At 43.0% G+C, this 12,342-nt stretch overlaps 2 protein-coding genes across 2 annotated transcripts in view; one reads left to right on the top strand and one right to left on the bottom strand.

The window, feature by feature from the left end:
* Positions 1–401: 401 nt before the first annotated feature.
* On the bottom strand, positions 402–2,377 carry LOC122258029 (ankyrin repeat and BTB/POZ domain-containing protein 1). The gene is made up of 3 exons (XM_086539666.1): positions 2,139–2,377; positions 1,298–1,498; positions 402–1,124 (listed from the first exon to the last, which is right to left on the bottom strand). Exons 1-3 carry the CDS (start codon positions 2,307–2,309, stop codon positions 918–920), a joined length of 579 nt encoding a protein of 192 aa, XP_086395792.1. The 5' UTR covers positions 2,310–2,377; the 3' UTR covers positions 402–917.
* A 3,961-nt stretch (positions 2,378–6,338) lies between these two features.
* The window catches only part of LOC122258030 (ras-related protein Rab-32), a 51,391-nt gene continuing 45,387 nt past the window's right edge, over positions 6,339–12,342 (top strand). Inside the window, exon 1 of the mRNA XM_043023710.2 lies at positions 6,339–6,964. Within this exon, the coding sequence (XP_042879644.2) occupies positions 6,571–6,964 (394 nt within the window). The 5' untranslated portion in view covers positions 6,339–6,570. The remainder of the gene's footprint in view (positions 6,965–12,342) is intronic.

The raw sequence follows: 12,342 nt of genomic DNA, 5'->3' as shown, positions 1-12,342 counted from the left end.
TTACTAATGGAAAATAGTGTTGCTGAATTTTCAACGGGCAACAATCGTTCCTCCCCCTTTTTTGACAAAAATAGATAAAAATTGATTGTTAGTGCACAGATAGCTGGGAACAGTGTATTTTCTTCAATGTCCTTTTGTGATGAAAAAAGACATAAAAATAAATACTCGATCACAAATAACCTAAAACTCTATAACATCTTTGACATGAGATCTTTTGTTTGACTATGAATGCAAGTATGCAATGGAGCCACTCTCTATGAGAGAGAGAGAGAGAGAGAGAGAGAGAGAGAGAGAGGAGAGGAAGGAGAAGATTTTGGGAGAGGAGTAGGAGGGGAGCGCCAATCACACCCCCAATTCAACCACTTCCTAGCACCACTATCTACTCTCCTCCGACGTCCCGCTCTGAAATAAATACAGTAAAAAAATAATGCATACAGAAAATTTGAGGTAGTCCCCTTAAGTCATCAGAGCATAGAAACACATTCATCAACACATAAAATAAAAGTAAATCTGGTTTTCATAAATGATTTTGCTTTCTTTACCGCCGAAAAACCTGCACAGGCCAAGACAAGCAAAAGGGATTATACATTTCCTACTATTCTACAGCTATTCAACAACTGGTAAGATAAGCTGATGAGAATATATTGCATGAATGACAAATCAGAATGTCATTATCATCAACAAGGAAAAGCTTACGGTATAAGCAGTATCAAAATTCTGATACCCTTATCTGCCACTGATAAATAATGTGTAAGTCCATTTCTTTAAGAAAAAAATCCAACTCCCACCATATGATGGAATAAATACAGAGCTATCCTTGCTAGGGATGGTCGTACTGGCTGCGAATATGCTAGCTCTAATAATTAAACTGTCCCAATGCCTATCAAAGCAGAGGGACCCCAAAAATTCATCAAAGCTTAAGCCTCAATGCCCAAATCTTCCAACAGAGCTTCCAGGGACTCAAGCTTTGTCCTCGCTTCGTAGATTTCAGATGTGCTCTGCACCGCTGACGAGATGTGGTAACGCAATTCATCCACAATGGTGACTGTGTCCGTCTCCTGCCGTCCCTGTACCTCTCCTGCATCGGCTAGCACCAGATCGTGTAGTTCTTGAAGTTCCAAAACCTTTAATGAGGAAATGCACAGGTATACTGACATATTCCTTCTTCAAGAGTTTTAAACATGCACCTACTTTTCATAAGGTAGTATATACTCTACTGGTATTATATTTTCTATTTAGAAATATTTCAAAATATTTGAGAATACCATGTATTGGAAGTAGAAGAAGAAGCACTTGCCTGATCTAGATTTTTGGCCATATAGGCAACACACTGATCCTCAAGACGTGGAAGTTGGAACATTCGTGCTAGTCGGAGGACAGTGATGACATTTTCAATTTGCAGCTGTGTCCCCAAGAACACTCCGCACTGTCTAGTCAACCCTGGCACCAGTAACATGTCCGCTGCAACCATGACATCCATGGCATTCTCTAATGTGACCTACAATATAAACATTATTATCATTATTGTCATATATAAGCAACCAATGCATCTCCCCATGGTGTGAGAACATGAAAGCAAACACAACAGATAAAATTAGATTAAAAGTGCACCTCCCCCCCCCCCCCCCACCACCCCCATCCGCCCCCACCCCCCCCCACCCCCTCTCCCCCACCCCCCCCCCCCCTCCCCCCCCCCCCAACCACACACCCCACCCCACCCCATCCCCCCCCCCCCCCCCCCCCACCCCCCACCCCCCCCCCCCCCCTCGCCCCCCCCTCCCGGGGTGATATAAAACACTATTTAGAGGCACTGAGGAAAAACATCATACAGGAAACTTTAAAGGTCTAGTAACATCAAGTACATGTCACAGAAATATATTCATAATTTGAAAACTATGATTTATTTTGAAATATGGCAGCTGATAATAACATCATCCAAAATATCATCAAAGTAAAGAGAAGTGAATCACTGTGAAAATTACTAATTGTGCAACTGATTATATTCTAAAAGACTTTACATACCCAAAGGATGATATCTCAAAAATCTAGACCACTTCTTATACAATCATCAATATTTCAATCTGCAAACATCCATATGAGATAAATGCAAATACCTAGACAATGTGCATACTACTTACATTAGTCTGATTGCAATATAGATAGTGTACAAGGATGGCAAACACATCTGCAGATATGTTGTGAAGTGTGACCGTAGGAATTTGACTTTCCGAGGAACCACACCAGTCTGCTTCGTGGAAATGGTCGCGTAAGAGAGCTCTGAAGTATTCGCTTCGGAGACAGAAGAACATCTGAGGAGAGGGAAGTGTTCAGTCTGACAACTCGTCAATTGATCAATTTTACCATTTAAGCAAGTGGGAGGTATAGTGTTAAAGAGAAAGAAAAAGAAAGAAAGAAAAAGAAAGAAAGAAAGAAAGAAAGAGAGTGGAAAAGAGAGAGAGAGAGAGAGAGAGAGAGAGGCAGGAGATGGATGAGAATGTATGGAGAGAGAGGAGAGGAGGAGCGAGAGAGAGGAAAGAGAGAGAGGTGAGAGAGAGAGAGAAGAGAGAGAAAGAAAAGAGAAAGAGAGAGAACGAGAATAGAGAAAGAAGGAAAGGAAAAAGAGAAAGTGAAAGAGTGGGGAAATAGAAAAGGAAAGAGAAATTGAGAGGGAGGGGAAATGGATAGAGAAAAAAGAAAGAAGGAACGTGTAGAGAAAGAGAAAGAGAGAGAGAGAGTGAGAGAGAGGAGAGAGAAGAAAGAAGAGACGAGAAAAGAAGCGAGAGAGAGCGAGTGAGAGGAGTAGAGAGAGAGATGAAGAGAGAGAGAAGAGAGAGTGAAAAGAGGAAGAGTGAAAGAGAAAGAGATAGATAGATAGAATAGGATAGATAGAGAGAGAGAGAGAGTGCGGGAAGTGGAGAAGAGAGAGGAGCGAGAGAGAGCTGAGAGCAGAGGAGGCGCGAGAGGAGAGAGAGGAGAGAAGAGAGAGGAGAGAGAGAGAGAGAGAGAGAGAGAGAGAGAGACTGAGAGGGAGAGTCGGAGAGTGAAAAAGAGAGATGTGAAGAGAAATAGATAGTAGGATAGAGATGGAGAGAGAGAGAGGAGAGTGAAAGGTGAGAAGAGAGAGAGGAGAGAGAGTGAGAGAGAGGAGAGAGAGAGAAGAGCTCGCCGATGAAGTGGAGTGAGAGAGTAGAGGAGAGACAGGACGAGAGAGAGAGAGCGAGAGAGAGGAGAGAGAGGAGAGGAGAGAGAGAGAGATAAGAGATGAAGGAGCGAGAGCGAGAGCGAGAGTAGAGAGAGGAGAGACAAAGAGTGAGTAGAGTGAGGAGAGACGAGGATGTGAGAGAGAGAGAGAGAGAGAGAGAGAGAGAGAGAGAGAGAGAGAGAGAGAGAGAGAGAGAGAGAGAGAGAGAGGAAAAGGACAGCAAGGAAAAGAGAGAGAGAGGAAGAGAGGGAGAGAGAAGTGAGAAGAGAATGGAGAGAATGGAGAGAAAGAGAGAGAGAGATAAGAGATGAGAGAGAGAGAGAGAGAGAGAAGAGAGAGAAAAGAGAGAGAGAGAGAGAGGAAGGAAGAGAGAAGGAGGAGAGCGCGAGTAAGAGAGAGAGAGAGAGAGAGAGGGAGAGAAGAGGATGAGAAGAGAGAGATAAGAACGATGAGGGCGAGAGAAAGAAAAGAGGAGAGAAGAGAGGAGAGAGAGAGATGAGAGAGAGGTGATGATGAGATGAGAGAGAGAGCTTCGGAGATGAGAGAAGACGAGAAGAAGATGGAGAGCGAGCGAAGAGAGAAGAGAGAGGGAAGAGGGGAGTGAAAAGAGAGAGAGAGAGAAGAGGAAGGAGAGAGAGAGACGGAGAGAGAAGAGAAAGAGAGAGGAGATGAGAGAAGAGAGAGAGTAGGAGCGAAGAGAAGAGAAGAGAGAGAGAGAGAGAGGGGAGAGAGAGAGGAGAGAGAGAGAGGAGAAAGAGAGAAGAGAGAAGAGAGAGAGAGAGTGAAGAGAGAGAGAGAGTGAAGAGAGAGAGAGAAGAGAGAGGAGAGAGAGGAGAAGAGAAGAGAGTGGAGAGATAGAGAAGAGAAGAAGAGATGAGAGAGGAGAATTGGAGAGGGAGGGGGGAGGGAGAGAGAGAGGGGGGGAAAGGGAGAGGGAGGGAGGGAGGGAGAGAGAAAAAGAGAAGAGAGAGAGAGGGGGGAAGGGAAATGGAAAGGGAGAAGGAGGGAGGGAGAGGGTGGGGAGGGAGGGAGGGAGGGAGGGAGGGAGGGAGGGAGGGAGAGAGAGAGAGAGAGAGAGAGAAAGGGGAGAGAGAGAGAAAGGAGAGAGGGAGAGAAAGGGGAGAGGGAGAGAAAGGGGAGAGGGAGAGAAAGAGGAGAGAGGAGAGAGAAGAGAGAGGAGAGAGAAGAGAGAGAGAGGAGAGATAGAAAGGAGAGAAAAGAGAGAAGAGAAAGAGTGAGAGCGAGGAGAGAGAGAAAAGAGAGAAAAGAGAGAAGAGAAAGAGTGAGAGCGAGGAGAGAGAGAAAAGAGAGAAAAGAGAGAAGAGAAAGAGAGCGAGAAAAGAGCGAGCGAAATCACAAGGAACCCTTAAAATGCCTTACGAACCACTTGCGACCCACTGAACCCTAGTTAATTAACAACTACCTTTACATGCAACAAAACGCAAAATCCCCCTTCGTTCAACTCAAGCACACACGCCCGCCCTCAACATTCCGACACGCACGCACACACATAAACACACGCACGACGATAACCATGCAGAGAACATAACGCCTCCCCAACCTCATAAATAGAGATAATGTCCTTGGTAACTCCTCCTTGGAACTCCTCCCTCCCCGCCACCTCCTCCTTGCCTCACGTGAGCTGGAGTGAGCCGAGGAAGATTTGTAACTTGAGATCCTTCTCCGCTCCCTAATGCCCCTTCGCTTCACTTGGCTTCTCTTACTCTTTCACTCACTCAACTCATTCACTCACTCACTCACTCATGCACGCACGCACATACCGACGAACACATTTCCATACACGCACACTAGAATTCGTATCGCACGCGCGTTCAAATAATCAACAAATATTATTCAAAAAATATCGTAACGGGCACCGCAATCTTACTTTTCAATATTCATCTGTATTTTTTGCAATATCATCTGCAGTATTCACCCTCCACCACTTTTCTATCCCTTTTCTAAAATTCAGGATTAAATGCTCGTGTGTTTAGTCTACAAATGGAATGTATCATTTGTATGATTATAAATACAGTTCATTTCAACACAAAACCCTGATAAAAGTTATTTCATTATATAGGCCTACTATAATGTTGGTCGGTGGGGTGATCAAACTTTTAGACATATAACTTTATTACACGTGTGGAAAAAACGCTGTATATCTACAGAGCTTAAAAATCTAAAATATGACAGATCTATTATTTTATATCATTAAGTAATGCACCATATCTGGGAATTAATTTCTTCAAAAAAGCAAGCACCTGTAAAAATGCAACAGATAACAAAATATTCAAGCTGGTAGCAATCACGAATAAAGCATTATTTTTTTTACCTTCCAGAAATGCTTAGGCATTAAAAAAGATAATTTGCATTTGTGCAATAAAAGTTTTGTTTCTACAATAAACCAGTTTTCCAGAGTCGAATATCAATGATTCACTTGTGTCAATAATGTGATCAGAAGCATGTCACAAATCAAGCCTGGTCTTTCCATAGGTTCATGTTACCTTTCGGAAAAAAACAGTGATTGCATTAAAAACTTATAACAAAAAATGATTTCATACAAACAACTTTGTAGGCATTTATGTTATTCCATCGCGTAAAAGTAGAGTAATATAACAATCGCGCGAGTGTGAAATGCGACACCAGGTGGTCCAGGGTGGTCGGCTCAGAAGATAAATAAAATTCCTGTGAGATGATTCAGGGGCTAAACTACTAAACGACTCACTTACTATATATATAAACTAGAGACAATATATTCGGCTAATGCGAATCTCAATCACTGAAAATGGTGCAAACTATGCAATCTCTTTTTGCACAAGATGGCGTTTCAAAGGAGTATATGGCACCTGCTGGACAAGTACATGTCAAGTAGTTACTGGTGGCCAACACGTGTATGAACTTGGCGAATTTCGAGAGGGAATCGGCGACAGAGCGAGGCAGGCACCTTGTCGGTGTTATAATACGGGATTAACATGGATGCTGATGCAGCGGCAAGATAGCGAGGCGCGAGGGAAAAAGGGGCCCGGATGTGACAGGTGATACTGGTGAAGAGGCAGGGAGGTCGGTCGGTCGGTCGGTAGGGGAAGGGGCGAAGCCTCCCACTGCCTCAGTCCCTTGTAGATCCCACCTGGCCACTGTCAACACGAGGGCTCCATTCACTGCTTCCACTGCCCCGGATCCTGACTGACCTGCACTACATGCACTCTCGTCGACCGTGGCCGTGCATGAACAATCAAGCGGGGAATTGAGTTTGGAACTGTATCGCGAGGCGGCTGACCAACGCGACTTATCCCGCGCTGCGAATCAGTCCAGTCCGCCCGCCACCGAATCATGGTGCATAGTACGAGCGAGTGTGCTTTGAGGACGCAATGACGGGCGTGGGGTTGCGTCGCGCCGGGAGCAGCGGTGCCCTGTCGGAGGGCAAGGCCGCCGCGTGCGAGCCCCCCCTGTCGCTGCCGCCCGTGCTGAGGGTCGCCAGCGGAAGCAACCTGGCATGCACAAGCAGCAACCACCTCCGGGTCCGGGGCGTGCTGGGCCCCCAGGTGGAGTCCAAGTGGAAGCCGAGAGGCGATGCCCTCGCTAAGGAACCGGAAGGCGACGCCCCTGCACGTCTGCACCTGGTATTCTGGCCTCAGACCGGGCTTGTACGGCGTGGATCCCTGCAGGAGCACGAGGTGTCGAGGGTCAGCACCGAGAGCCTGACCGACTCCAGCGCTGTGCCCACGCCCTACAACTCCATCAGCTACCTTGACCTTTCCCGCGGTATGTACACCCCGTGTCTCTTCACGGCGTCTGGCTCATTTTGTCTGCGTAGTTAACAACAATGCCTTACACTACATTCAGTGCATCCCATTAAAGAAACCGCTTTAGAAAACGTGTGAACTCGCTGCATGTGGGGAAGTGTGGATAAACATGTATTACGCTGAAGGAAGCATCGAGGGACCAATCATCTCAGCCATCTCGTGACTTTCCCGGGAACTTCCTCATAACAACAATAACAATACGCGCGCGACAACATATCGCTTTCTCGTGCGAATTCAGCGCTTCGCAAAACAAAAAGACCATTTTTATTACTCTTATCTTATCTATGATTAGAAATAATAATCTAAAACGATATTTAAATGTGTATATTTCAAAATTCATGATAGATTCGATGGGCAAATATCAACTTTTGACGATTTCACGTATCCACGAAATTTAATAAATTTACGTCAGAATAATTGATGTACTATTCACTAACAGTTTCAGAATCGATCTCGTAAATGATTGAACTTACATAACACAATCCCACAAAGACTTTTAATAGTACCTCATCAAAATACGATTCACTGTAATTTCTTTAAAAAATACCAATGCACTTGCCATATTCTACATAATCGGTACACAAAACCGCTTTAATATAATTGAACTCAAATAAGCGCATGTTCAGGGCTGGATCGACACACGTTTCATACTAATTTTGAAAGCAGATTACGTAGTAAAGCTTTCGTATTTTTATTCGTACTGATATCATTACCATAATTTTGTTTAAGCGATTGAAATGCAGTTTGTTTATATTCAAGCAACTGCTGTTTTACTGACATGAAATAATTCCTGTCACAGCTGTCCTTTTACGGTTATTAATCTGAGCGAAACAAAACACTAGAAAATTCTAATTCGATTTGCTCGAACGAATCCACACACAACTTTCGAGTCATTGTCTATAAAAAGAATGTAGTAAATTAAAACGAAAAAAAAAAAAAAAAAAAAAAACAAACAAACAGCGGCATAGATAGAAGGTTGAAGAAAACAGTACAATTATGAGTTATGAACGAAAACTTACTTACCTTGTCATCTTAGTAATATGGAAAACATGATTTCGCAGGGAGATCGATTATGTTTTGACGTGATAAGGTTGTTATAAGTTAATAATTGAATAACTAACTGTAGAAAGGGATACATACAGACGTAAGATAACACAATAACAGGAACAGACAGAAAGGGAAATTGACTTGAATTTGTGATAATACAAATAATATGCGAAATCCGTTTCCGTGTCAACAATCTCCTCACCCTTACGCCCACAAGAATGCAAAATGCATGATTGAAAGATAAATAATTGCAAGTCCATATAATTCTTAATTTGTACCAAAAAAAAAAAGAGTTCTCGCTTTCACGCACGAACTAGTGAAATAATAACTGATTAACTGAGAACAGCGTACGGAGTGTAATGTGAAAAATGCGACCGTATTCCGCCATTATCCTAAACGTAAACAAATGACCATTATAGACTACCCCGGGGATAGACCTTAGACTACCGTTCGAATCCATACCAAGAATATCTGGAAACGCAAGTTACCTTTCATACATTATCAACTTGTATCTGTCACTTGTAGCATCAAATAAGGGACATAATTTAAGTACGTTTGGCCTTTTCGTGTGTGTCGGCATGTATGCACCGTGACGTAACTACGAGCATAAACCTGTTTCTGACGTGTTTCTGCATATTTCGATATGTTTTGTTACTTCTTCCATTCCTAATGTAGTCAAATTCGGCATAATAATAATACACATCCCAGTGAGCGTGTCCATACTAGTTCTGCATCCAAATGTCCCTTGTGCATTTTTTTTTCTTTTAGAATTTTTTTTAACATTACCAAAAAAAAAAAAAAAAAAGTTTTTTTTATGATAGTTATATACCAATGGTGATGCATTTTCTTTACAATCCACAGCTGGGTATGTCGTTCTCAAGGAAATTAAACTAATGGAACTCTCCGTGCAGTGTCATGGCGTGATTTCGGCGCCACACACACAAATCCTGCAGGTGGTCTTGCCTCAGTTACGTCCAAGGATTAGCCTCAGACAAACCGTATAACTGGCACGGTGGTGGAGGGGGTTCGTTCTCCCGAGTGTCTCCTCCAGTGCAGGTCCTTCTCTAACAGGCATATATAGGCTCAGATCTTATCTGAGATTCTTTACCACACACACACACATACACAAACTCATTCACACAAACTCATTCACACACACACACACACACACATTCATTCACAAACATAAACAAAAAAAAAACACACACACAAACTCATTCAGACATAAACACACACACAAACTAGCACAATATATACCGAAAAATGAAAACAAAAACATATACAATTATTTTTCCTTTCACGTAATTGGTGTGCTGTTCAGCCTAAACTTTTCTCTCTCTCTCTCTCTCTCTCTCTCTCTCTCTCTCTCTCTCTCTCTCTCTCTCTCTCTTTCTCTCTCTCTCTGCTTTATCACATTATTAAAAAAAAAAAAAAAAAAATCTATGATGCAAATTAATGTCATAAGTTAAGATTGTCAGCTGATTGCTAGTGCAATGCACACTTCATAGTCTCTCGGCTCCTTCCCAATTCCACATGCACGCAAAGCATCCAAGCTTCAAGTCAGCTCACTCATAATATGTTTAGTCTCCTGGGTTACTAATAGGGTGGGAATCAATAGTACGGCATTACGTTTCTGTATTACCTTTATCACAGCGATGCCTTTGTGTCCCAATATAAGGATATTGGTATTTAGGTCATTACAATACTAACATTACTCGGTACCCAAGGACTTAAAATGATCAGCACCTTGTCAAATGCACGAGGAAAATAATTCTAGATTATGATGCCTGCAAGTGACTCACTGGCACGCTCCCTTTGTCTGTCACTCACCCTGGTTATATATCGAGACTGCGACGTCGAACCAACACCTGCAGTGTTAAATTAACAACGACTGGACCCTGGTAGCTTCGTCGGAGAATAGACAACACTGATTTATATATATATAATTAATTACCGATTGTGCGACCCAATTCACGCGAGAGGAAAACAAATATTATCCGGAAAATTTTCCTAGTGGGAGGACGTGACTGAAGTGTGGCAGCAACCTAGAACGTGACTGAAGTGTGGTCATCTAGAACGTGGACGCAAAACGCAAAATATCCAATCCTGAGTTGTCCCATAATACCGTCTAATTTTGGTAACAAGTGTAACACAACGGACGGAGAGGAGAGTCAGGAAGAATAGCAGTGCCAGCGTCACGCCAGGAGTATCACGAAGCCGCTAGTTTGAGCTCCACACACGTCCTCCATCACGAGAAACCGCCGAGGCTACTCTCCCCGCAAAGCCCTCTCCCGCCGGTAACCTTCCACAAGTAGTACTACACGACCCACAACCGCGCCGAGGAGACACGGCTATCGCGATTTTTGCTAAGGATCGCCGGCGTGCAGGATGGGTCAGAAGCCAACCACCACCGTTAAGCGGCGAGTGAAACCGAGGCGTGACGAGAACCGCATTTCGCTTCGATGGAGTCGCCACCTGCCATGGTTTACCGGTGAGTCGGCGGACGAGTCGGGGTGATTCGCTGCTTTCCTGGCGAGTCACTGCCCGACAGGTGGAGCTTTGCATGCCGCTGGTACTCAAGGATCGCTTGAGATGCTAAGAGATTTTTATGATCGTTCTTATCATTATTTATGTATTGTGACGACCCATTGTGTCCATGGCGTCAATAGCTCGTGTGATCGAAGCTCCTTGCTACCCGAAACACAAACACAATCATGAAACTATCCTGAAACGCTCGCTACCTTGGGTACACACATGTATATATATATACATATACACATATATATGTATGTATATATATATATATATATATATATATATATATATATATATATATATATATATGTATGTATGTGTATATATATACATAATATATATATATATATATATATATATATATATATATCAGCAAGATCTTAACCAAAATTTTGACATTTCACAATCACTTGTATATATAGAATTTTAATATTACTTGTGTTTATGATAAGAATAAGACACATGCCAAAGAGGTAAGAGCGGACTAAATATTACTTCCCTCGTGAATGATCATGTGTGCATCCAGTGTCACGCACATCTGTTCAAATCTGCCGGTCGATATAGGAACGCAGGCGCTAAAATTAATAACTAGCCAAAAGACAAGGATAAGCTCTTTCCTCGGACAGAAAGCCGACAGGAATATCACAAAGTCCGCCCACTTTTCCTTTGATTGCAACTGACGTGAACGCAACGCATAGGTTGGCCATAGCATTTTTTTTTTTTTTTTGAACGTCTATCCCTATCGGATCGAGTTTGTCCATTGAAATGCCAAGAGTTTGCATTTGTCCCACGTGACTAGAACAACAAAACGGGACAAGCAATTATTGCACAAGCAGCGTGGCAGCATGCTGATGACGTCACGGTGCCTGCTCTGACGGTGTTCCTGCTCGCGAGAGAATTCTGAGAATGAAACAGGAGCAATTTTTCTCTCTTCTCGTCCGCGCCGTGAGGGACAATCGCCAATAAGTTCAGTTCTATATAAGTTTAAACACCCAGATTGCTTTTCGTGTTTACTTAGAATAAATTCGTGAATAGTGCCAGTGAGTGTGTGTTCATCCCAGCCCGTGATACCCGCAGTTGAACTCTCAAAGAAATCAAAGCAAAGATCTCGCCAGCAGAATTCGTTACAAATCCTTGGCATATTTTAAGATTCGGTGACTCCAGTCGGCGAGCATTCGACAGCATCCAATGGATTTAAGTAGGTGTGGATATGCTACAATCTTCTCCAAAGTGCATGGATTGTCTAAGCTGAACGCGATTGTATGAGAGATCCTAAATTTAGTATGACTCGATTCTTGTGGCGACTCATAATCTAACAATGACCACGACAAGAAAACTAATTACCTAAGTTGTGCCTCATATAAGCGTGATTATTTACCTAGGTTGTGTTTTAATTAATGAGTGTTTGGATCGAACGCAACCTGGACTCCCGATAATTAATTCCCATTAGACGATCGGGATATGGTTAGAGCTATTGCATCTTGCTGGTTGATCAGGTCAGTATGTTTAGCCGTTTTCGGTATTAGGTTAATGTATTTATCCGTTTTCGTAATTGTAATGGAAAGATGCTTATCCGCGGCCATGTGGATTATCATTTGTAGGTTGCACTGCATTATTCCAAGATAAATGGAGAGGATAAGAAAAAGAACTCTAAAACAGAAATTCATTACATTTACATGAAAGCACAGCAAGTATCCGTCAAAGTAACCTACCTTTTCTCCTTAATTCGGAGACAGTGCCCCTTTGACCTATCTG

This window comes from Penaeus japonicus, unplaced genomic scaffold, assembly GCF_977035675.1.
Source record: "Penaeus japonicus unplaced genomic scaffold, GWHDUDI00000001_assembly GWHDUDI00000009, whole genome shotgun sequence".
In the NCBI taxonomy this organism is placed as follows: Eukaryota; Metazoa; Arthropoda; class Malacostraca; order Decapoda; family Penaeidae; genus Penaeus; species Penaeus japonicus.
Note: the sequence above shows the minus strand (reverse complement) of the source record. Positions and strands in the feature narration are given on the sequence as shown.